General features: G+C 45.5%; 1 protein-coding gene across 2 annotated transcripts in view; it reads left to right on the forward strand.

Moving 5' to 3' along the window:
• MYH7B (myosin heavy chain 7B) overlaps positions 1 to 25,135 on the forward strand; it is a 53,527-nt gene that overhangs the window by 24,707 nt on the left and 3,685 nt on the right. For both annotated transcript variants that reach the window (XM_083618285.1, XM_083618286.1), the window contains 23 exons: positions 1,407 to 1,577; positions 2,603 to 2,782; positions 2,875 to 3,007; positions 3,282 to 3,358; positions 5,059 to 5,146; positions 6,219 to 6,336; positions 6,796 to 6,919; positions 8,047 to 8,183; positions 8,975 to 9,230; positions 10,058 to 10,300; positions 10,725 to 10,901; positions 11,682 to 11,827; positions 12,772 to 12,862; positions 13,328 to 13,717; positions 14,403 to 14,529; positions 15,704 to 15,822; positions 16,692 to 16,888; positions 17,530 to 17,879; positions 21,050 to 21,174; positions 22,337 to 22,452; positions 22,664 to 22,856; positions 23,547 to 23,750; positions 24,333 to 24,458. In XM_083618285.1, coding sequence (XP_083474411.1) covers positions 1,407 to 1,577; positions 2,603 to 2,782; positions 2,875 to 3,007; positions 3,282 to 3,358; positions 5,059 to 5,146; positions 6,219 to 6,336; positions 6,796 to 6,919; positions 8,047 to 8,183; positions 8,975 to 9,230; positions 10,058 to 10,300; positions 10,725 to 10,901; positions 11,682 to 11,827; positions 12,772 to 12,862; positions 13,328 to 13,717; positions 14,403 to 14,529; positions 15,704 to 15,822; positions 16,692 to 16,888; positions 17,530 to 17,879; positions 21,050 to 21,174; positions 22,337 to 22,452; positions 22,664 to 22,856; positions 23,547 to 23,750; positions 24,333 to 24,458 — 3,888 coding nt within the window. The remainder of the gene's footprint in view (positions 1 to 1,406; positions 1,578 to 2,602; positions 2,783 to 2,874; positions 3,008 to 3,281; positions 3,359 to 5,058; positions 5,147 to 6,218; positions 6,337 to 6,795; positions 6,920 to 8,046; positions 8,184 to 8,974; positions 9,231 to 10,057; positions 10,301 to 10,724; positions 10,902 to 11,681; positions 11,828 to 12,771; positions 12,863 to 13,327; positions 13,718 to 14,402; positions 14,530 to 15,703; positions 15,823 to 16,691; positions 16,889 to 17,529; positions 17,880 to 21,049; positions 21,175 to 22,336; positions 22,453 to 22,663; positions 22,857 to 23,546; positions 23,751 to 24,332; positions 24,459 to 25,135) is intronic.

Below are 25,135 nucleotides of genomic sequence, written 5' to 3' on the forward strand. Positions count from 1 at the left end.
GGCTCACATTTTGCACTGTGCAATGGAGGGGAAGTGCTGCTAAGAATGAAATACACATGCCAAACTGCTGCTGACTTCCTTGCCCCAAAAAAGTTGCTGGCATGTTGAAAGAGATATTGTGAAAATTCAGAACTCACCCGAGCTATAGAATTGGATCCAGTTTGGCGAGGTTGTTGAGAATTCTGCGCTAGAGATCAGTAGATCTCCCTGGAGAACTGGTTCCTCTGGGATAAAGAACAACTTTAAACCCATTTCATGTCTGTAGTTATGTCCTGAGTGGCCAATGGACATTCCCTTTCTCAAATGCCCTCCCGGTTTTCCATCCTCCTGAGGTGACTTACAGAATTATTAAACATTCCAGTGGCCACTGGGTGAAAGGCTGATGTCTGTGCATAACAAACAACACCATTCTGCTGACTTTCTGGTTTCATGCTATGCTATGCTATCTATGGGTGGTTTCACGTATGCATTTGTGCGGTGTTGAGTGCTGATTAATGATCATGCAGGCATTCGGGCCCTAATGGTACTGCATTACTAAAAACAACAACTGTGGACTGCTTTTTGCTGAGGTTTAGTATCTCAAGAACTATGGGCTCATCCACACTTCCATTTGGCCTGCCACTTCCCTCCCCGCACCACCTGGGGAAACCTGTAGTTTAGCTCTGAATCAGAACAAAAGGCAGCTGGGTTTTCTGCGGATTGTTGTTTGTTCCAATTTAGCACTAAAGAGGGGGGTTTCTGGGGGAAAGCAACAGGGCAAAGGCAAAACTGTAGAGACCCATACCTAGAAAGCGCAGGAGATGCAGAAAACCACTCAGACCATTGCTTTCTAGCATGGGACAAGCGGAAGTATTTAACCTAGACAGGCAGAATCATAGCATATGGTGCATAAGAGAAGCTACATCAAGGCTCTGGGTTTTATTCAGCATAGCACTAAGCGAAGTATTCCTTCAGTACAATATTTTCTCCTTGCTCAGCTGAATGTTCTCCCCTTCTCCTCCCCCTGCGCCCCCCACTCAAGTCTGTTCTGGGGGATGGCATGGGGCATGTGGGGGAGGAGGAGAGGAGGGGCAAATCCTGTTGTGCTAGCACTAATCCCTTGTGCTAGCACAACTATTTAGTTGAACACTGCTGTTTGTTTGTATGTTTCAATACACTTGGCATGCTTGGAGCTCCAGGTAACCTGGTTGTGGTGCGTAACAATTTTCATTCAGTTAACTATGGCATTCCTGTTCAACCAGGAATTTATGTGTGGGGTACAAACATGCTGGCCAATTGTCACCAGATCTGATCAACAGCTGGGAAGTGATGGGTGGTTTTTACTCTTCCGAGGCTACTGGTAGTGGAGTGTCTTGAGTTGGGCAGTGAAGTCTCCAGACTCTTAGGCGTTCACTTTCTGCCTGCAGTTTAACAGCTTTGAACAGCTATGCATCAACTTCACCAACGAGAAGCTGCAACAGTTTTTCAACCACCACATGTTTGTCCTGGAACAAGAAGAATACAAGAAAGAAGGAATTGAGTGGGTCTTCATTGACTTTGGCCTGGACCTGCAGGCTTGTATTGACCTGATTGAAAAGGTAAGATTGGGGCATTATTGTACAGCTAATATGGCTGGCTTTATGTACATATATGTCATTGTAAAGGTTGAATGATAATGGAAATGTGGCTACATCGGTTCTAATGTCCTCTTGTTTCTAGCCAATTTGCCAGATGAGTCTGGCGGGCCAATACTTTCACAACAGAGCAAAGTAAAAATTAACTTCCTTTCTGTTGTAACACAGTTTTTACATATTTTTGACTGAAATCTGGTTCCATTCATTCTGGCTAGCGGTTCCTGCTTGCTGAAAATGGCCCCACTGCAAGAGACACTTACTTGCAAGCTACAATGTGAATTTAAAAAGTGGTTTCCAGTAGCAAAGGAGCAATTTAAACATTTAACTCCCACTGGCAACTGACTCTTTTCAGCTTCTGAGAACTTCTCATCGCTCCTTGTTCCCCAGTTCTCTTTGGGAAGAACAACATAAAGTAAAATTAGGTTGGAAATAATGTTTATACTGCTTTTTTCATGAGACAAAAAGGAACCATCCTCATAAAATTATGTTCTACAGCTCCAGGGTGCTGCATTCTTCTAATGAAAACATGGTAAATAGAACACCTTTAGAACTACGAGAGGGGCAAGCAACCATTTTGAGCTGAAAGAAAGTGTGATCAAATCACTATTCAATGTGCACATAATACAGAGGCCTGAAAAAATTAAATCACTTTGCCAACATGGTAGAACAAAAGCATTTCCCCCATGGCATAGTTGTTTGTCCTTCTACTGCACAAGCTTGCTTTCACACCAACAGTATATCAGTTTTGAGGGGAAGCATTCTTTTGTGGTGACTTTTTCTCTTCCCGGAAGCACTTTTTCCCATCCCCACTCTATGAATGGATTGAATATGGTTTTTCTTATACTTTGCATGCTAACTTTAGAAGCCTTTTTATAACATTCATCACATGGAAGTGGTTATTGCTTAGACTATCCTCCTCTCACATAGGACTAAAATTAACACCAAGTGAACTTGCCTCCAGTTGGTTGATCCGTATCCTTTCCTTGCAGCCAATGGGAATCCTCTCCATTTTGGAGGAAGAATGCATGTTCCCCAAAGCCTCTGATATGTCATTCAAGGCCAAACTGTATGACAACCACATTGGGAAATCACCCAACTTCCAAAAGCCGCGGCCAGATAAGAAGCGCAAATATGAAGCCCACTTTGAACTGGTGCACTATGCTGGAGTGGTATGTCTTTGTTTCCTGGCTCCATATACTGGGTTTTTAGTGTTGCTTTTCTGTTTTCTGCCTCTGTTACAGCTGGTTTTGCTCTTTGGCAGGTGCCCTATAACATTGTTGGCTGGCTAGACAAGAACAAAGACCCATTGAATGAGACAGTGGTAACCATCTTCCAAAAATCACAAAATAAGCTGCTGGCTACTTTATATGAAAACTATGTGTCCTCTTCTTCAGGTGAGCGGCATTCCCATCTGTGCCAAACAAAGCACTAAATACAGAATATGTAAGATTGTCTGAAAAGCCAGAAAGTGGCCAGGCTGACCCCTGCTTAGCTTCAGAGACGTGTAGAGTTCAGACCATTCTCTGGGCCTGGGTATTCAATAGAGCTGGAGAATTAATTGTCCTATAACTTGAGCAATAGGGTTGGTCTCACAGCTCTTGGGAACCAACCAAGGACCTGAACCAAATGAACACCATTAAGGCAATAAACTGACATTTTGTTGGGCAGATGATGCAACCAGGACAGGTGGCAAAGAGAAGCGCAAGAAGGCAGCTTCATTCCAAACTGTGTCCCAGCTGCATAAGGTAAGTGCCCACTCCCCATGGTAAGCAGAACTGCTGGCTAGAATTTCACTTGGCTCTCTCTATGTATACACACGGCACTTCTTGCAGGCAATAACCTGAACGTGAAGTCTTGGAACACCAGGCCAGACACTAAGGACTTTTGGGGCTTGGCTATTCTTCCCTCAGTTGGCCCAGAGCGCTCTCCCTTTTTGAGAATATTATTGCTCAGGAATAACAGCTGTAACTATCCCTGTATGTGGCACTGTGGATTAAACCACAGAGCCTAGGACTTGCTCATCAGAGGGTGGGCGGTTCGAAATCCCCATGACGGGGTGAGCTCCCGTTGCTCAGTCCCTGCTCCTGCCAACCTAGCAGTTTGAAAGCACGTCAAAGTGTAAGTAGATAAATAGGTACTGCTCTGGCGGGAAGGTAAACGGCATTTCAGTGTGCTGCTCTGGTTCGCCAGAAGCGGCTTAGTCATGCTGGCCACATGACCCAGAAGCTGTACGCCGGCTCCCTCAGCCAATAAAGCGAGATGAGCACCGCAACCCCAGAGTTGGCCACGACTGGACCTAATGGTCAGGGGTCCCTTTACCTTTACCTTATCCCTGTATTGCCAGCTCTTGGTGATCATCGTATCAGCATTTGAATAGGAATAATGCTAGAATGCAGAGGAGTCAGGTTCCATTTGTAGTAGAGTAATGCTTATTTCCGCCCCTGTGATGTCTGCGCTACATGGTTCCTGTCTGCTTCTCCGTTGCTGAGGGAGAGGCAGTTAAGACTTGCAGTGATGTTTAGATAATTTATTACATGAACATCACTTTAAGTCTGTGCTACTTCTCTTCTCCTCACTCTTGACTGCGGGAAGGAGAACCCTTGGGAAGAAGAAAAGAAATGTGGATCTTACAAGGGTCGGAGCAACAGGCCCTTGGCCTTTCCCGTGTTGGGAGAGGGAGTTAGCTGGACACAACACTCCACACACTGAACCACTTAGCAGAGCAGCATCCATCTGACTGAGAGACAGTGCTTGGCAAGTGAATGATCCAGAAACCACAAGGTTAAAAGCAAAGAGGGTTAGGAATGGTTTTAGATTGCAAGGTAAACTGGGCATGTGGAGAGTACAGAAGCAGCAACATGTTATTTAGCAGCATTGGTGGGTTTTTTTTTTAATAGATTGGATGGCCAAACTAAATGTGCCAGTTCTGTTTCCTTAAAGCAGGCCTGCCCCATTCACATAAAAAGTGGGAGTGCTGTGGTGGGGGGATAGAGGGCTGTGGTCAGGAGGGAGAGGGAGCGGCCCAATTTTCAGAGCCCCGTAGGGTGGAGTTCATCCTTCCCCAGGCCCACCACTGAACCTGTGCATGGATTTTAATTGCTGCTCAGTAGCAGGCTACATGCTTTGTACACACATGGTCTCAGAATCACTTCCCAGAATCTCCAGATGAAGGGATATAAGGGAGCAGGGTTGGGCAGGAAATAATAATCTGTGCTTGAGGCCCTTAAAAGCAGCTGCCAGCTTTGGATGACGGGGATACCCAAAGTCAGGCCTCAAACGCAGATCATCATAATGGGACAGGCTTCTGTGAGAGGAGGTGGCCTTTCAGATATCTGAATCCTAAGCTGCAGAGGGCTTTAAAGGTTAAAATGAGCTCCTTGACTTTTGCTCAGACATGGACTTGGGAGCCTGTGAAGTGACTTAACCCTGTATGTCTGCCTTATAGGAAAACCTAAACAAGCTGATGACCAATTTGCGTGCTACCCAGCCTCATTTTGTCCGCTGCATCATCCCCAATGAAACAAAGACCCCAGGTACACAACTGCAAAGAGTACGCTCTGTCTGTGAGGGATTAGAATGACCAGGGGGAAGTCTGCAGACAACACTCTTATGATTATTTGTTTGGCATCTCTCTGCAGCTTATCTGCTGTAAACAATGCCTCAAGCCTCATACAGGTTAAAAACACTAGTACTCTGGCTTGAATTCTAGGTTTGGATCCAGAGTAGAGTTGTGCTCTTGTGATGCCACGCTGGAGGAAATGGGGTTGTGTGGGGAGGGTTATTTTTGCTGATTCCTCCTTCCTCCTGTGGCCCTGAAGGAGTTGCTGTGGAGGATTGGGAGACCTTCTGAAACAGCATGGGAGGTGGTGCTGGGGGCTGCTGGGGGACGGGAGAATCAGCCTCCCCCCCCTTTCCTCCACAGGGAGCCTTGGGTGGACTGGAGTCCTTCCTGCAAATGGAAAGAGCCCTTCCATTCATGAAAGTTCATGTCTGGATCCAACATATAGTATGACTTTGCTCTGAATAAACATGCTTAGAATTGGGCTGTAAAGGTATCCCTTTCCCTTTGCTTTGTTCCTTGTTTTGCATTCTGCTACTACTACCATTTAGCTGTGTAGCAGGTGTGCTTGCTGTTTTTCTCATTTCTCTAGCCTTGCGTGGATGCAAATACGCCTACGCTGGTGGCCAAAATTGTGGAAACCTTTTTGAAAAAGTGTATTTCTGAGGTTTGATGGCTCATAACACCACTTTTTTTGGAGTAATACCATAAAATTTTATACCAATGGAAAGATAATGAAGAATGTAATGCAACAAAGTTTGTTCAATTGTCTGTATTCTATCAAAAGTTATAGCCAAATAACCAGAAAAGGGAAGCATAACTTGCTTCCCTTTTCTGGATATACAGTAGCTTTCCTTCATTTGGATGCAGCCAATGAGCATGAGTGTTTAGAGAGCCAGTCAGGTGTTATGAGCCATCAAATCTCGGAAATACACTTTCCCACAATTTTGGCCACTAGTGTAAATTATTATTATTATTCTCAAAGTATGAGCGCTCACCGCTCAGGAAAGGTGTTAGGATCTGTCCTTCCCTTCTTTCCCATGCAGGAGTCATGGACCCCTTCCTGGTGCTGCATCAGTTACGGTGTAACGGTGTGCTAGAAGGCATCCGCATCTGTCGGAAAGGCTTTCCAAACAGAATCCTCTATGCTGACTTTAAGCAGCGGTAATTAAGTTTTCTGTTCAACTTTGCTGATCACCGATGCTATCAGCTGTGCAAGACCTGGACAACATGCTATGAACACACAGTGAGGAATAAAAACATATGTCCCAGTCTAATCTCTAGAGCAGGACTTGGGGGGGGGGGGGCTTTAGCCCTCTAGATGTTGCTGAACTATAAGTCCCATCAGCCCCAGCAAGCATGGCCAGTGGCTGGGAGTTGCAGTTCAGTAACATCTGGAAGGCCAGAAGTTTCCCACACCTGCTTCAGAAAGAGTAATAAAATAAAATAGAACAATAAATACAAACTTGGTGTCAGGAGCACACTCTGCATCTGTCCCATGCTGGGAAAGATGGGCAGAGAAGCCCCCTCTGCCAAAATGACCTCAGTGGGTAGGCCCTAGTTGAAGTGTTCTTGATTCTCCTCATCTCTTCCTGAGTGTGCTGATCTCTCGTATCTTCGCAGCTACCGTATCTTGAATCCCGCTGCCATTCCTGATGACAAATTTGTGGATAGCAGGAAGGCCACAGAGAAGCTGCTTCTTTCCTTGGACCTTGACCACTCCCAATATAAGTTTGGACACACAAAGGTACGTGGTGTGCAAATTGAATGGGCGGATTAAGTGATTTGCTGTGCCATAAAACTAAAGCCTTGAGAATGGTCACAATGTGCATGTGTAATTTGACATACACTTCCCTTGCTGGTAGTAAATCCACTACATTTTATTCTCCCTGTTTCAAACTTCTTGCTCAGTGCCTACCATATTGTTTTGCTAAGGACATCTGATTTACTAGCGTACTTTCCTGTTTGTTCAGTGCTTACTTTCTGTAGCATCAACCTATAGAAGCTTTTATGACTTTTATGAATAAAGCTACTTAATAAAGCCACACTTCTTGAACCCGGTCTGAAATCAGTGGAGTAAATGTTTTCTATCATTTAGCAACACATATTCTTACAACTACTGGTAGACTAAGAGTTAATGTGCCAGTGCATATTCTTACAACTTCCAGTATACTATGAGTTAATGTGGTAGCTATACTTCCTGCTTAGATAGCCTAATAGAATTATTTTAGGATCTGCATATAAGTGGTATTGCAGGACAAGGCATCGGACTTCCCATGTCCCAACCCATATAAATAAGAGACCAATAAGACTGGGTTGGGGGTAAAAACAGGCCACGACTTTATTGAATACAGACGAAAGAGGTTTGGCTTGGCATGGGGCAATCTAAATACTTCCGGCCCACCTGTCGGAAGGGATGCATGGTCAATCCAGGCAAGGGTTCCTAAGACTTATATCAAATAGGGTGACCCCTGCAGGGACCACCATCTGGGGGAGTGCCTTCGACCCTGGACCCCCTGGGTAAGCAGACATGGCCACTCCCCCCAGATCCCTTTAACAGTATACCCCAGCGTTTGGAGGGGTAGGCGGAGACTACAACCTCCCCTCCATCCAAAACAAAGGATTGCCCCAATGCCCAACCAGTTGTGACAAATTGCTATGAGGTAGGCAAAACCACCGTTTAAGAGCCAATTATCCCGGTGGGCAATGCCACCGCACCAAGAGAGGTGAGCAGACTTGTGTGATTTGATATATTAAATATACAACACCTTTTCCGTATTTTATAATTTGGGGGCAAGGAATTGGCACAAGGAGAATGTCCTTCAGAGACTGGTGTCTCCTCTGCTCCAACTTTCCCTGTTTCCCTGTTTGCAGGTATTTTTCAAAGCAGGCTTGCTGGGTCTCCTGGAGGAGATGCGAGATCAACGTCTGGCCAAGATTATCACCCTCCTGCAGGCCAGGATGCGTGGACGGCTGATGCGCATTGAGTATGGGTGGATCATTGGCAGAAGGTATAGCAACACGCAAGCCTGGCCACAGGAACTCCTTGCATGTCGTCCGCTGGAATATCCTCAAACTTTTCACTTTCAGTGACCAGATGGGCAGACCACTTTGGGCCAGTGGGCATGTTTGGAATTATTTTGAGAAAGCATTGTGGATGGCAGCCACTAAATGGCTGCTATGGGTGTATGGCATAACACAAAATGGCTGCCGTGCCCTCAAAGAGCAGAAAAAGAGACAGGATTTCAGAATGGTGCTGGCACGCCCCATCAATGCTCCATCAATGCAGCACATATATCAGCCACTGCTACATTCACTCACAGAGACAACCACTTTGTGCCTATCTTCTGTTCATAACAGATGGGAGGGTTACATTATAAAATATTACAGTGCAAAGATATTAACATTTAGGTATATGAAATATTTCCTTGAACAAGTTATTCTCTATTTTCTTTAAAATATCAGCATTTGTTTGCTTGGGCATGGCCAATAGACCCTTCATACGTTTGTTTCTGATTTTCGCCCCCGCTCCGTCTCTTCCCCCCTCCCCTCACTATGTTAATACAGTGATTTTTAAGTTTCAGAAAAGATCTGATTTTCAGCAAAGACCTGCACACAAGCTGATATAGTGTATACCTAGTATACTGAGTTCCTCTGTGCATCTCTTCCTCCAGGAATCTGTAGCTTATTGCTCATGGTTTGAGAAGGGAGCAAGAATCTGCCGCCTCTATAATGGGCAGTGATCAGGCACTAATAGTTTCCACCAAATCACATTGCAACATGTGTTACTTATTCCCCACAGGGACGCACTCTACACCATTCAGTGGAACATCCGTGCTTTTAATGCAGTCAAGAATTGGTCCTGGATGAAGCTTTTCTTCAAGATCAAACCTCTCCTCAAGTCAGCTCAGACTGAGAAGGAAATGGCCACCCTCAAAGAGGAGTTCCAGAAGCTGAAGGAAGCTCTGGAGAAGTCGGAGGCTAAACGCAAGGAGCTGGAAGAGAAGCAAGTCAGCATCATCCAGGAGAAGAATGATCTGTCACTGCAGCTTCAAGCAGTGAGTAATCTGTCCAGCTGAGCTTTCCAAGTGAAGGGTAGGCATTGTGTTATAAGTAGTTTAGGAAGCCGATGGTGAATCTGGCCTTGAGATTTTCCTTTCAAACATTTCTGTATGTCACAAGTGAGCAACCTGCAGGTCACATGTGGCCCTCGGCCTTCCTCCATGTGGCCCCCTGACTGCTATATACTAAGAAGGTAAAAGATGAATACTGAAGTCTACAGAGACAATATGCACAGAGACAAGGCACTGAAGTCTTGCTAATGGAAACATGGCAATGGCATATTGTAAGAATTTATCCTGGTTTGCATGGGGGAATAGTCCCCCTGAAGAATCAGGTATGCCATTTGGGGTACACCTTGCATTTTCCATTGGTGGCCACAAGTGCCCTTGCCTGGCTTAGATAGTTAACTTTTCCTAACCAGTCTTGGAATTCTTTTGCAGATGCCTTCTAGTTTCTGAGCCTTCATCAATTACCACACACTAGTTTTCCCTTTTTAGCATGCAACCATGAGAACTAGAAACTTGTGGTGTGTCGGGGGCTTTTAAAATGAAAAATAAGATACTTGAGATGTTTGATTCCCCATTACATGGTTCTATACATGTGATAGAACTGTGGATCTGACAAACTTCAACAAATTGATGGGTTCAGTGTTTCTCTCAGCTGGAGAATTGAAGGCAGTCAAAGTGAGACTCTTATTGTAGACAATTGACAAAACAGCACCTTAACCACCATGGACATTTCATATATCTGTACACTTGAGAATGGAGCATCAGCATCTCCCAGTGTGGTAAAGTGCTCCCTCCTCTTGGATATTCTTCAATAGGAGCAGGACAACTTGGCTGATGCAGAGGAGCGCTGTGACCTCTTGATCAAGACCAAGATTCAGCTGGAAGCCAAGGTGAAGGAACTGATGGAGCGCCTGGAGGACGAGGAGGAGATGAACTCAGACCTGACCTCTAAAAAGCGAAAGCTGGAGGATGAATGTGCTGAACTGAAGAAAGACATTGATGACTTGGAGATCACCCTGGCCAAGGTGGAGAAGGAGAAGCATGCCACAGAAAACAAGGTGAGCACCATTAGGATAGAAATAAAAAACAGGTAATGGCAGCACGAAAAGAATAAAGAAAAACAGGTAGAGTACAAAATCAGCACAAACTACTGCTGGTTTTGTGATACCTGAAAGTGCTACTAGTTTAACAGAGGATTTGTGTTGTGTGACTTCAAAACAGCACAAAAAGAAAAAAAAAGTTGTCTTCTCTTTTAGCAGAAATAACACATTTGGTTTATTGGGGCAATGGCATAAAGGGTGGGGTGAAAGCATGAATTTACACCACTTTTCTTTTATAGTTGATAGGTATTTAAAAATTACCATCTTCTGTGATGAATGTTGTTGTGCTTCACCAAAGGCCTGCCGAGTTTTACATTTGTGCATCCTTTCACTCTTCCATATTATTCATATAACCCTCTAAGCTTTTGTCACACCATCGTAGGTGAAAAACCTGATTGAAGAAATGGCTGCTTTGGATGAGGTCATTGCTAAGCTGACCAAGGAGAAAAAGGCATTGCAGGAGGCCCACCAGCAAGCTCTGGATGACCTTCAGGCTGAGGAGGACAAAGTCAACACTCTGACCAAGGCTAAAGTCAAGCTGGAGCAACAAGTGGATGACGTGAGTCAAGGCACATGAAAATTGTCTGTGGTGGTATAAAAACTGAGGCTTCCAGGAGAGAGGACCTGCGACACCCATTTTGTCCAGAGGTTTGGCTAAAAGCTCACTAGATTGTGCAACCATAAATGCTTTGCTGGAAAATTGTCAGTCTCAGAAACCTTAACAATATCTACTTGTCCAGTTCTTTGAAATGTCTGCCCAGCAATATCTGCCTTTCATATGTTCCAGTCCAGAACTGGCCCTACCACTAGGGAGAGTGTATCAGCAGATGCTTGTGGTGAGGGACAGCTTCCTCCTCTATTAGAGGACAGACCTGTGTGTTAACCCCCTTAAAGTAGCCTGCTGCCCTCAGGTGCCTTGGAGGACACTGTGCCACTAACATTGCCTGTGTTGAAGTGAGATTCAACTGCTGGTCTAGTCACCTTCTGTGTGTAGGAGTGGGGTGGGGGTACCATCTTGCCTTTGGCCTCAGACAGCAAAATGTGCTTTTTGGGATAGGTGCTTCTGTAATGTTTCCAGCTGGCTGAGCTTCTTATCCAATGTTGGGGGACCTGTGGCCCACCAGAGGGTGTTGGACTACAACTGCCACCATCCCTGTCCATTGGCAGTGCTGGCTGGGGTTATTGAGGCTTGGAATCCAACAACATTTGGAGGGACATGGGTTCTCTATCTCTGACATCATTGCACGGAGGCACCATTTTGGGAGAAAGGGTAGATCGGGTGAGCAAAGCATGTTCTGTGACTTTCTCATTTTCCTTCACTATTCTTTGTGCCCTCCAGCTGGAAAGTGCTTTAGAACAAGAAAAGAAGATACGGATGGACCTGGAAAGAGCAAAACGCAAGCTGGAAGGCGATTTGAAGCTCACTCAGGAATCTGTGATGGATCTGGAGAATGATAAGCAGCAGCTGGAAGAGAAACTCAAGAAGTGAGCATGCAATTGATGGAAATACCACCCAATCAAACCAAACCGGGTTAAGCAGGCTGCTTGATATCAGCCTAACAACAGATGTGAGATAATAGCTCACAACAGATGCTGAATTGTTTCTGCACTGGAATTTTGGAACAATAATTACAGGTTGAAAAGGGTTCTCTATTTTCACGCAGTATCGAAAGGCAAATTTGAGTAGGAGTCTCTGCTGTATGAAGGATTGTTGAAGATGCAAGTGAAAATAGAAATGGTGGGCTTTGTGTCTGGTTTGTGTCCATGGGACTTAAGCACAAGTACTTAGGATTTATCCCTCCTGCTTTTTCCCATGTCCTCCTTGAAGCTTCAGTTACTGGAGTGAGAAATAGAGAAAGGGCGTGAGCTGCACAGTGCAACCCACTAAGATGCTCATTATGGCTTCAGATCACTGCCCCCAATGAAGAAAAGCAGGGGCAGCTGGTGAATCTGCCTTCATCTGTGCCCCCGCTCTCAACTCAAGTGAATTGCTACATGGTTTAAAGAATTAAGCTGCTTTATAGGCTTATTCATGTGTTGCACTGAACCACAAGTACAAGCTGTCTCTGCACATGAACAAGTGTTTGTGTCAAAGAGTATACACTTGTTGGTTTGTGCGGCTGAACTAATTCTGTACACACTGAACACTTGTTGAACTTGTGAATAACTGTGCAAGTGTGCAGCTCAACTATTGTTGTACAGGTACACAGATTGTGTACTCCTTGTGTGTAATATGTGAACACCCCTTTAGATGATATTTTCAACAAGATGGTCTTGTCCCACAACGCAAAAAACAAGATTTTTAAAAAAACCATTTACATTTTCAAACCACCAGTGTAGAAACAATCCTCCCTCAGTCTCCTAGCAGTGACAATTGCATCTATCTCAGTCCTGATATAAACACAGCTTGTTCTTATTTTATTTCATAGGAAAGACTTTGAAATGAACCAGTTAAATTCAAGAATTGAAGATGAACAAGTCCTTGCAATTCAGCTGCAGAAGAAAATTAAAGAGCTCCAGGTAAACCTAAGAGTGTTGGATGTTAACAGGCACAAAAAGGGAAGGCCTTTTTGTGTGTGTGTGTGTGTGTGTGTGTATATATATATATATATATATATATATATATATATATATATATATATACACACACACACACACACACACAATACATATATATATATATTTTTACAGCAGCAGAGCTGGGTTTGAACATTTTGGGGGGTAAGTGGGGAGCAAGCCCACCATTTATTCTGAAAGTCAAAAGGGGCAAACATTTGGTCCGGCCCTTGCGGAATTTCCTGTAGTCCACTGCAATGTAGATGCTCTTGGCCACTTGGTACCACAATGATCCACGTGTTCTACCTGGAAGCCCAGGTAGAAGCGTTATGAGCCACTCGACCCTGATCAGAGTCATTGGGTTCTCCTCCCCCTTTCATTCTGGGCAGAGTTACCTGCTGGTTTCTGCCATCTTTTGTCTACTTGCAGGCCCGCATTGAGGAGCTAGAAGAGGAGCTTGAGGCCGAGCGAGCTGCCAGGGCCAAGGTGGAGAAGCAGCGGGCAGAGGTGGCGCATGAGCTGGAGGAGCTGAGCGAGCGGCTAGAGGAGGCGGGTGGTGCCACAGCTTGCCAGATAGAGCTGAACAAGAAGCGTGAAGCAGAGTTCTTGAAGCTGCGCAGGGACCTGGAGGAGGCCACTTTGCAGCACGAGTCAACCGCTGCCGCCCTGCGCAAAAAGCACGCAGATTCTGTGGCGGAACTGGGGGAGCAGATCGACAACCTGCAGCGCGTGAAGCAGAAGCTGGAGAAGGAGAAGAGCGAGTTGAAGATGGAGGTGGATGATCTGTCATCCAACATTGACTACCTCACCAAGAACAAGGTGATTACCATTTGCTGATGCTTCCTTGTGCACTAATGTGTTGAAAGGAGGAGAAGATGTTGTAAGCAGAGGTAGAGCTTTCCGTGCATGAATGTGAATGGGCTAGTTTAGTGCTGCAACTCTAAGCCAGAAGGTGGCTTGAGGGAGGAAGGTATCACATACAGCAGTAATTTGGTCCTGAGGCAGAAGTCAGCATCTCAAGAAGCTTGATTTTTCATTTTCCTCCTGACTTCAAAAAATCACCATAAGCCCAATGAATCAGCTAAGGTGTGTTTTAGCTTAGAAGTCCATTACAGTGATTGGTTGTTCAGATGGAGTGGATCAGGTGCACTTTTTCAGCATTTCAGTTCCCTTTCTCTGGATCTGAAGCATTCCTCAACTTGACAGGTCCCCTGCTGGTTTGCTCAGTTGACAAGGACCAGCACTGCAATGCAAGTTACACCATTGACTTTCTGACTGGTCAGGGTGGGAGAAGGTAGCTGCCTTTTTTTAGTAAGCACCGTGTATACTGTACATGATGGGGACAGTCATCTACATGTAAGTGCCAAATCTGGTGCAGGGAGCAGACCATGAGGGCACCGGAGCTCTTCACTGTCCATGATCCAGCCCTAGGCTCTGCCTCGAGCCAGTTGTTTAATGCATTGACAATTCAGACATCTAGAGAAAGTTTTCTTCCCTGTTGCAGGCAAATGCTGAAAAGCTCTGCCGAACATATGAGGATCAGCTGAGTGAAACCAAATCAAAGCTGGATGAACTCCAGCGTCAGCTAGCCGAAGTCAGCACCCAGCGTGGGAGACTGCAGACTGAAAATGGTATTCTTTGCTTTCAAAGTTGCTCCCTGTGTTGCAGACCTTGATTGCATGCATGTTGGATCTCCCCGGGAAGAGAGAGCAGTCTGGATAAGCAGCCTTGATGATGCAAGATATTCTTATGTCAGATAAATTGCCTACAAAGAGCTGCAGAATATCCATGCTGGACAATTGGCCTTGGGGATCTTGGCATGTTGAGTTTGAACTTGAAGCTTGAAGGTTTTGATTCTCACTTGGCCGTGAGGAGGCTAATTGAATGTCCTTGGAAAAGTCACTGTCTAGTTACTTCACAGTGTTGCTCCAGGCTTGAGGGGGGCCCTGGGCAAAATGCCCTCTCATGGGCCACTCTCCCCTGTCAGTGGCTTGGTGGATTTATCTAGCTGTGGTGACTGATGCTACGTCAGGGGCATTGTGGGACATTACAACGTTGGCTAGATGCAGTCGCCTGGCCCTGCTTGTAGTGCTGAGCCAGAAACTAATCGAATAAGAACATGGCAGGCATCATTAGAAGGCCCTGCCTGGTACTGAGGCCCTGGCAATTGCCCAAAGATGCCACTCCTGCAATGATAAATAATTGAGATTAGAATTATCAGCCATTTTGGAGCTTTATGAAGCTCATGCCAATTGGTAGTAATTATGCTATGCATGCTTCAGAAAATACAGAGCTAATTACATTCATTGGGTTCGGCTTTCTAACAAGTTAGATTTTAGAGCCACCAAGAGAAAGCACTGAATCCATTTTGATTGACGTGGCTACAGTCTTTTGAGGTGAACATTAGACTGAGATCCCATAACATCTATCCTGTGGGGATTGGGGTGGATTCATAAAATCTGATGAGCTAATGAGTCCCACCAGTGGAAGCCTGCATAAGGACTTGCACTTGTGCACTGGGGCTTTCCTTCCCCTTCACCTCCACCCCCCAAAAAACAGCTCAAGAGAGTCAAGAAAACTTCTAGAACAGCATGCGAAGGAGGGGAAGGGGATTGTTCCATCTGACAAACTGAATACCACCCAATGTCTGCATCCTGCCCATGCTGATAACCTTCAAATGAGTTGTGTTCAGTGTTGGATCAGTCCTGAAAACTGCAGTGTGGCTATTTTGGATTTCAAAGGACTGGAAAATGATGTGTTCTCTAATGAAATGTCAATGGGATATCTGGCTTTTTACAAAATTAGGAGAACTTAGCCGGCTTCTCGAAGAGAAGGAGTCCTTTATAAACCAGCTGAGTCGCGGCAAGACTTCCTTTACGCAAACCATTGATGAACTCAAGAGACAGCTAGAAGAAGAGACTAAGGTGACCATTTATACATCTGGGGTTACACCTGCAGTCAAGAGCTGGTAACAGGGAACCAGGACTTAATTTGTACTGTGGGGAGGCTCACTTGGGCCTTGAAACTATTTTTCAATACCCAGAGCATATCCTGGAATATATCAAATAATAGTAAGGAGAAGTCTGAGTATGTGCAGAGTGCTTTTCTATACCACTAAATAACCACAGTCTGCATATTTTTAGGATTCAGGAACAGGACTTTCATGGGCATGTTTGAAATCCATCCCCATCTTTTTGGCTATAATGCTATAAAGGGAACCCTTTAATGTAGATAATATTGTGCTTCCATGGGGAGAGTGAATAAGACAGTAAATTATACTCCCATAGCTGTAGCAATATTTTCAGTATGTTAACAAATGTCTCTGATGGGAAAGATGTTTTTTGAAAGGGAGACAGCAGTAGCCTTGATTCTTCTACATTCCATAAAGACAGTAAATAAGAAAAGCCATGGCTTCTGGTTCAGCCAGGACAGAGCAGGTGTGGTGATTATGTTGGGCGATTGGCATGCCCAGTCAGTGGACTGTTTTCCTTGTTGACTCATCCACCTTGAGCTCTCAAGAGTATCTGCTCCAATGATTGTCACAGGCCGCTTGGTGAGTGTCCATAAAGAGCCCAGCTTCTCCTACCCTGCATACTGTGTATATTTTTTGCATAGAAGGGAACCATCTTCACAAACAGTTGCTCCTAACTTATTGATGAATAATCTGTCAGAATGTATTGAACCCCAGCCTTCATTTGACACACTGGGGAGTTAGAACTATCTACTCCTTGATAAATGGACACACGCAAGGGAGAGAGGCCTTGTTTCCATTTTAATGTTTCCAACCTTCCAGTCCAAGAACGCTCTGGCTCATGCTTTGCAAGCTTCCCGCCACGACTGTGACCTTCTGCGGGAGCAGTATGAGGAGGAAGTAGAAGCCAAGGGAGACCTCCAGCGGTCCCTGTCAAAGGCCAATGCAGAAGTGGCCCAGTGGAGGACCAAATATGAGACAGACGCCATCCAGAGGACAGAAGAGTTAGAGGAAGCCAAGTAAGTCCTAGAGGTGGCCATGCATGCAAAATAAATTTTGTGCTGTCCCAATTCTGTGCAGAAATGAAGCAGCTTTCGCATTGCAGTGTTGCCCAAAGGCAACTCTACAATTAAGTGCAACAGGTAGGATGGTCATGTGTCCAACTTCATAGAGCACAGTTCTCTGTTTGGAGGTGTTCTCTATCTGAAAGGCTGGCTGGTCCAGATTTTTAAGAAGCGTAAGAATGGAGAAGTACCACCTTGAAGTTGCCCATCGCCAGTTGGCACCTGGAAAGAAGACAGCAGGTCAGTCTTTCCCTTTATGGTGAAAGGCAATTTATTCTACATAAATTGCAGTAATTCTTTCTAAATTTGCATCTATACATATAAATTATGCAAATGGCCACCCAATAGCAGGAGGCAGGAAAAGTCCATGTTAGGGATATATTTCAGGAAGAGGGAGGAAGCATGCCATAATGAGCTCCAGCTGCCTCCTCAAGTTTCCCTTCCCAGTTTGTTGCTTCCGTCTCCCTTGAAGATCCTTCTCAACAGAAAGGTGGAAAGCATTGCGCCAGGTGGATGAGATCTGTGCTGCTTCTAGGGCTCCATCTCTGGCTCGTGTAGGAGCAGCTATTTCCCTAGCTAACCATGATAATTTGCAGGAAGAAGCTGGCCATCCGGCTGCAGGAGGCAGAGGAAGCTGTGGAAGCAGCCCATGCCAAGTGCTCCTCTCTGGAGAAGACCAAGCACCGTCTGCAGACAGAGATCGAGGACCTTTCGATCGACCTGGAGAGAGCAAACTCGGCCGCTGCCGCTTTGGACAAGAAGCAGCGCAATTTTGACAGGATCATTGCGGAGTGGAAGCAGAAGTACGAGGAGACGCAGTCGGAGCTGGAGTCCTCCCAGAAGGAGTCCCGCAGCCTCAGCACAGAGCTCTTCAAGCTCAAGAACGCCTATGAGGAGTCCTTGGAAAATCTAGAGACTCTCAAACGTGAAAACAAGAACCTGCAAGGTATCGTAAGGGCTGTGGGTAATCTAAGAGTGTACTTTGCAATCCAAGGAGCTGTTACTGGGCAGGCACAGGTGTCATTTATTCTTTTTCTTCTGTAAAGGTAGCTTCTATCTAGCCCTTACGATGGGAAGAGAATGCTTGAAAGTGTGGGAGTAATGGCCTGGGGGTGGAAGCAGGGTAGAGAATCTGAGCAGGATCACCAGTGTTCAGGGAATGATTTTGCCCTTCTCCTCAGTAACAGGAAGAAAATAATGATTGATGTGACCCACATAAGGTCAAAGCATGCCCTACTTGTGGGTCTCTATCCTTCCACTTAAGACCAGTATCATAGAATCATAGAATCATAGAATCATAGAGTTGGAAGAGACCACAAGGGCCATCGAGTCCAACCCCCTGCCAAGCAGGAAACACCATCAGAGCACTCCTGACATATGGTTGTCAAGCCTCTGCTTAAAGACCTCCAAAGAAGGAGACTCCACCACACTCCTTGGCAGCAAATTCCACTGTCAAACAGCTCTTACTGTCAGGAAGTTCTTCCTAATGTTTAGGTGGAATCTTCTTTCTTGTAGTTTGGAACCATTGCTCCGTGTCCGCTTCTCTGGAGCAGCAGAAAACAACCTTTCTCCCTCCTCTATGTGACATCCTTTTATATATTTGAACATGGCTATCATATCACCCCTTAACCTCCTCTTCTCCAGGCTAAACATGCCCAGCTCCCTTAGCCGTTCCTCATAAGGCATCGTTTCCAGGCCTTTGACCATTTTGGTTGCTCTCCTCTGGACACGTTCCAGTTTGTCAGTGTCCTTCTTGAACTGTGGTGCCCAGAACTGGACACAGTACTCCAGGTGAGGTCTGACCAGAGCAGAATACAGTGGCACTATTACTTCGCTTGATCTAGATGCTATACTCTTATTGATGCAGCCCAGAATTGCATTGGCTTTTTTAGCTGCCGCATCACACTGTTGGCTCATGTCAAGTTTGTGGTCAACCAAGACTCCTAGATCCTTTTCACATGTACTGCTCTCAAGCCAGGTGTCACCCATCTTGTATTTGTGCCTCTCATTTTTTTTGCCCAAGTGCAATACTTTACATTTCTCCCTGTTAAAATTCATCTTGTTTGTTTTGGCCCAGTTCTCTAATCTGTCAAGGTCGTTTTGAAGTGTGATCCTGTCCTCTGGGGTGTTAGCCACCCCTCCCAGTTTGGTGTCATCTGCAAATTTGATCAGGATGCCCTTGAGTCCATCATCCAAGTCGTTGATAAAGATGTTGAATAAGACCGGGCCCAAGACAGAACCCTGTGCCACCCCACTAGTCACTCTTCTCCAGGATGAAGAGGAACCATTGATGAGCACCCTTTGGGTTCGGACAGTCAGCCAGTTACAAATCCAGTGAGTGGTAGCATAGTCAAGACCGCATTTTACCAGCTTATTTACAAGAATATCAGTAGCCTAATGAATGTGTGGGCTCATCTGTGGACCAATTTGCAAGGCTGGTTTTGGGCATCTTGGACAAAGGGTGGTGCTGGTGGGTTGACAGCCTCTTGTATTTGTGTGTAGCCCAAGTACGTAAGCCAGCCTTCGCCAATCTTGTGTTCTCCAGATGTTAGCTGGGGCTGATGGGCTAAAACATCTGGAGAGCACCAGATTGATGAAGGATGGCATAAGCCATAACCATGTGGCAAGCTCAGCAAAGGTTCAGAGCTTTAGGTTAGGCATTCTGAACTGTCTTGTCTTCCATTCTGGGTTTGATTTTGGTCGCCCTTTTCCCCAGTCACTCGGAGATAGACGGTGGAATTCAACCAAGCCCTACTTAGAGTGGACCTATTGAAATGAATGAACCTTAGTCATGTCAATTAACTCCAGTGGGTCTACTCTGAGTAGAACAGGCATTGAATTCCACCCAGGAATTTTGAATTAGTGGAGTATCTGAATACCAGCTACGTGTTGTTGTTGTTGTTGTTGTTATTATTATTATTATTATTATTATTATTATTATTATTATTTTAAATAATTTTTATTAACTGGCCAATCACATCAAATTAAATCACATCACATAATTCCAAATTACAAAGCCAAATTTTTAAATTTTGTTGGGGGAACCCATACTTCAAGATCCAAAGGGGGATTCAAATCATCTTCTTATTACTGCGTTAATGTCCAAATCAGTCCCATTCCACATCATATCTTGTTCATATAATTTCTATTTTTCCTTTACGATCTCTTCTGTTAGTCTCCTTAAGCCGATAAGCAAAATAATAATCCTGTGTGGATTTCCCGTTCCTCCACTAAGTCCAGATGATTTCCATATATCTCCTTCGTAGATAGCATCGCTCTTTCCATCATGAATTTGGCATTTGTCGCTCTTAAGTCCCACCGAGGAGTTGATCCATGATATGTAAACAACTCTATTTCTCTCTTTCTCCTCCCAGACCCAAGAGCTCCAACAATGCCTCCCAAAATGGCGACGGCATTTTTAACTGCGTCATTCCAAAACTCTTAGCTTTCCAGCTTCATTTTGAAACATTGCTTTGGTTCGAAAGTTTATCTCCACACAGCCTTAAATCCACAGCTTAAGTCCTTAGTTTCTGACTCATTAGGGGAGGGGATTCTTGTTAAATCACATAAGAAAAAGGAAGGCAGGTTTTTCCCCCCCTCCCCCCTCAGTCATTTGTCATACCGTATCTTGACGTATCTTCTCATATTTTATTCTTGTCTTGTTATCAGAGATCTCTTCTGTCAGCAGTCTTTCCTCCCCTTTTTCCTTGAAGCATGTGCAATTTATCTCGTCCAAATTGTTTCTTTTGAAGATGCTTGCAACTAGCGGCACGAATCAGGGATTCTAGCGTCCAGGAGTGCTGGAATCCCACAGGAGGGCTTTGTGCCTAGTGCCCCCACCCCCACAAATTCGGGGGTGGTATAGGGCACAGCAGGCAAGGGCCGTCCCCCCCACAATCCTGGGGGGGGGGTTAAGGAGGCTAATTACCCCCATCATAGCCTCCAAATTACCTCATGTGGGTTGGAGAGATGTTATTGTCAGCCATCTTCCGATGCGCCACCTAGTGGCCCCCACGTGTTGTTGTTGTTGTTGTTGTTGTTGTTGTTGTTGTTATTATTATTATTAAAAACAACTACAGTTACATGCAGGCCTATAATTCCTGTCTTCCTTACCAGAGGAGATCACTGACTTGACTGATCAGATTGGCATGAGTGGCAAAACCATCCATGAGCTGGAGAAGCTGAAGAAAGGTCTGGAGAGTGAGAAAAACGAAATCCAGGCTGCCCTGGAGGAGGCTGAGGTGAGCCCCTAGCTTGTGAGCAGAGGGAGAGCTTCACGTTGTGGCCGTGCGCAATGTCAGGCCACATTATGTGAAATCCAAGCCATATCCCAACTGAACTGGGGGCTACAGCAATGCTCTTCAACCTTGAGTCCCAGAAGTTGTTGGGCTTCTGCTGCCATTATTCCTGAGTGTGGGCTGTGCTAGCAGTGGCTGTTGGGGACTGGAATCCACCAACATCTGGGGGGCCACAGATTTCCCATCCCTGCTCTAGCTCATTGTGCTGCTCCTCATTCTGAATTTTGACCAGATAGCTTTGCCACATGGGAGTTGTAATCCATCATCTAGGGACCCAAGGGACACTGGGCCACAAAGATTTGGGGCAGTGAAAGGAGTGCCTTGCTTAATTTGAGAAATATGTCAGTGTGTCTGTGCATGTTCCTATGGGAAAATACAAATGTAGGAAGTATTGCCCAAGTCCTACAGTGTTCAGGAAGAATCCTGTTAGGTAGAGCCACATAGATGTTAGAACTGTGGCATTTAGAAACAGTATCCTTTTAACATGCAGGCCTTTGACAAGTCGTTTTCCTCTTTCCCACATTTGCCTCTCATCCATCACTTGCTGCTGTTGATTTTTTTCTGGCCTTGTCTTGGTGTTGAATCCTAGCAGGTGGAACAACTAGAGGCATAGAAGCTGACCATTTACCTGGCTCCATGGTGGCATCCAGTGGTCAGAAAAGTACACTTCTGGCCTTTGCCAACATGGTGCCAGGTTTATTTTATTTTATTTATTATTAAATCTCTACCTCAGCCCTCCTAGAGAAGCCCAAGGTGGCAAACACCAAAATATTAAAATGCTAACACGATTAAATTAAAAACACAACATTTAAGAACAATCTCATAGCCCCACAGCTAATAAGGTTCAAGGTTCCAAGAAACAACTAATGTTGCAACCAAACACCTGGGTAAACAGGAGTGTTTTAAGTTCATTATAACAGTTGTTAATGAGGGAGAGAGTGTTGGCAAAGGCTGCCCTAGTTGCTCAAAAATATTAGATACCCTAATGAGCTTCAGGCTATTCAGCACCCCTGATACCTTTTCAAAAATAAGCTGAAGCAGACTGAGGGGACCGGGACTCTGGTGAGCCTTTTCATGAAGTACTTATCTTTCGTTCTGCTCCTAGGGAGCCCTGGAGCATGAGGAGAGCAAGACTCTGCGCATCCAGCTGGAGTTGTCTCAGATCAAGGCTGATGTTGATAGGAAACTGGCAGAGAAGGATGAAGAATTTGAGAACCTCAGGTAGGAGCAGAACATACTGTGGCAGGCTGTTTTAAGAAACTAGTTAGGTTTTTATAGGTTTGGGCCTTCTGAAGCCTTCATAGCCAACACAGAGCAAATCTACACAGAGAGCCATCGTTGAGAAAAAAAAAGTTGTGACGAAGGTTCACCGGTACTGCATTTGTGGGTATAAAGTGCCTCTTTTCTTAAGCATCTTTCTTCACTTTCCCAGGCGCAACCACCAGAGAGCCATGGACTCCATGCAGGCTTCACTGGATGCAGAAGCCAAAGCCAGAAATGAGGCCATCAGGCTGCGCAAGAAGATGGAGGGAGACCTGAATGAGATGGAGATACAGCTGAGCCACGCAAACCGCCAGGCCGCCGAGTCTCAGAAACTGGTGCGGCAGCTCCAAGCCCAAATGAAGGTCAGCCATGTCGGAAACATGTCCTCACTGAGCCTCCTGGAGCTCTCCTGTATTTCTGCCTCTCTCCATGGCTGCTCCACAGATACCCCTGGTATCACATTCCCCCAAGCCCAGCTCTACCATTAGGCCCCTCAGGTTGTTGATGGACAGCATTTCCTTGAAGGACAGAGCCGTGTCTGCCATGCTGCCTGTCCTGTGTCCTCTTAACTAGCCTGTTATCCTCAAGTGCCATGGAAGATGCTACTCCATTACCAATATTAGAGTAAGATTAGACTGTGAGTCTAGTTGACTTCTGTATGTGGAACTGGGGGGCGGGTGCCATCTTGCCCTTTGCCTTAGGCAGGAAGTGTATTGGATTGGCCCTGCAGGGGCAAGCTGCTGATGGTAGGTGGGCCAAATCCAGAGGTAAATAGGGCCACAGTGCACAATCTCTCTCTCTCTCTGCTACATGCTTACCCCCACATCTTGCCACCTGCGTGAAATTAGGCCAAAGGCCTCATGTAGTTGTTGGGCTACAGGTTCCCCACTCCTCTTACCTTATAGACAGGCCACACTCAGTCTTTGACAGGAGAGAGTCTGGGCCTGGTATCTGAATACCCTTAATGGTTCTCTGCAGACCTCAGGAGACTCCTAGCTCTTGCTTCTCTCTCATATTAATCAGACCCCTTTTTTTCTTGTTGTGCCTGACAGGACTTGCAGATAGAACTGGATGACACCTTGCGCCATAACGATGACCTGAAGGAGCAGGCTGCTGCCCTGGAGAGGCGCAACAACCTGATGCTGGCTGAGGTGGAGGAGCTGCGTGCAGCCCTGGAGCAAGCTGAGCGTGGAAGGAAGCTGGCTGAGCAGGAGCTGCTGGAGGCCACAGAAAGAGTCAATCTGCTGCACTCGCAGGTGAGGCAGAGGCTGAGTTCCCATGTGAGATACCAACTGCTGGACTCAGTGCTGAATCGATGGTTGAAGTGAACTGTTTCAAATCAGCCCTGAAAAAATGCAGGTTTCTTGATCTGCCTCTCCTTCTGGGGATAATTTCTCGCTTGGGCTCATGGGAAACTGTGTCCTATGAATAGCCCCATGTAGAAAGAAGAGGATATGGCTAGAAGACCCTGTATTTTCTTGTTTACATAGAAAGGGGGTGTTATCTCAAGGAATTTGAGAAGATAAACTTGATTTAGGTTTTTTTTTTAAGCCCAGGAAGAGATCTATTTCTTTGCGTTTTGTATTTACTCTATTTATATCCTCCTGTTTTTCCAACATGGAACTTAAAGTGAACCAATTTGCATGCAGACTCTTCCATGTTCAATCCCTGATATCTCCAGTTAAAAGGGTCAAAAGGAGCAGGGGTCAGGAAAGACTCTCTGCTTGCGAGTCTGGAGAGCTCAGACCAGACAACCCATGGTTAAATTGAGTATTTGTTAGCACTCTGTGTTCCTAATGTCATGGCGAGTTCATTTCCACAGTCCCTTTCTCTCCCAGAACACTGGTCTGATTAACCAAAAGAAGAAGATGGAGGCAGACATCTCCCAGTTGAGCACTGAGGTGGAGGAGGCGGTGCAGGAATGCCGGAATGCGGAAGAGAAGGCCAAGAAAGCCATCACGGATGTAAGAGATTGGAAGCCCTTGAGAGGGACTCTTGCACTGTTCCTGTTACAATAATGCTTGTTTAGTACAGTGGTACCTCAGGTTAAGTACTTAATTTGTTCCGGAGGTCCGTACTTAACCTGAAACTGTTCTTAACCTGAAGCACCACTTTAGCTAATGGGGCCTCCCGCTGCTGCCGCTCCACCACCGCACGATTTCTGTTCTCATCTTGAAGCAAAGTTCTTAACCTGAAGCACTATTTCTGGGTTAGCGGCATCTGTAACCTGAAGCGTATGTAACCTGAAGCGTAGGTAACCCGAGGTACCACTGTATATATTAAACCAGAAACACTCTTTGAACAGGCAAAAAAACCGACAAAAAAAAAACCCAGCCCAATTTCAAATGCTGTTTCTCTGAAAGTCAGATGTTGGCTTTTGGATATCAATCTAAATTGTGAAATGTGCATTTTAAAATGTCCAAATTTTGACAGCTGTCCACCCAATAAAACGTTTGCTTCAGCTCTCGCAGTTAGCCGGGGCTTTGACTCATTACACGAAATTACCTACAGAGCTGGGAGCTTCACTATCACATATTCACCAGAGCATTTCCATTCTCTCTAATGACGGGCTAGAGCTGGCAATGCCTCTGTGTTAATAGGTGGTTGCCTACAGCATCCCTTTTTGTAGGTGGCATTCTTC

This window comes from Podarcis filfolensis, assembly GCF_964270895.1.
Source record: "Podarcis filfolensis genome assembly, chromosome: 6".
Taxonomy (NCBI): domain Eukaryota; kingdom Metazoa; phylum Chordata; class Lepidosauria; order Squamata; family Lacertidae; genus Podarcis; species Podarcis filfolensis.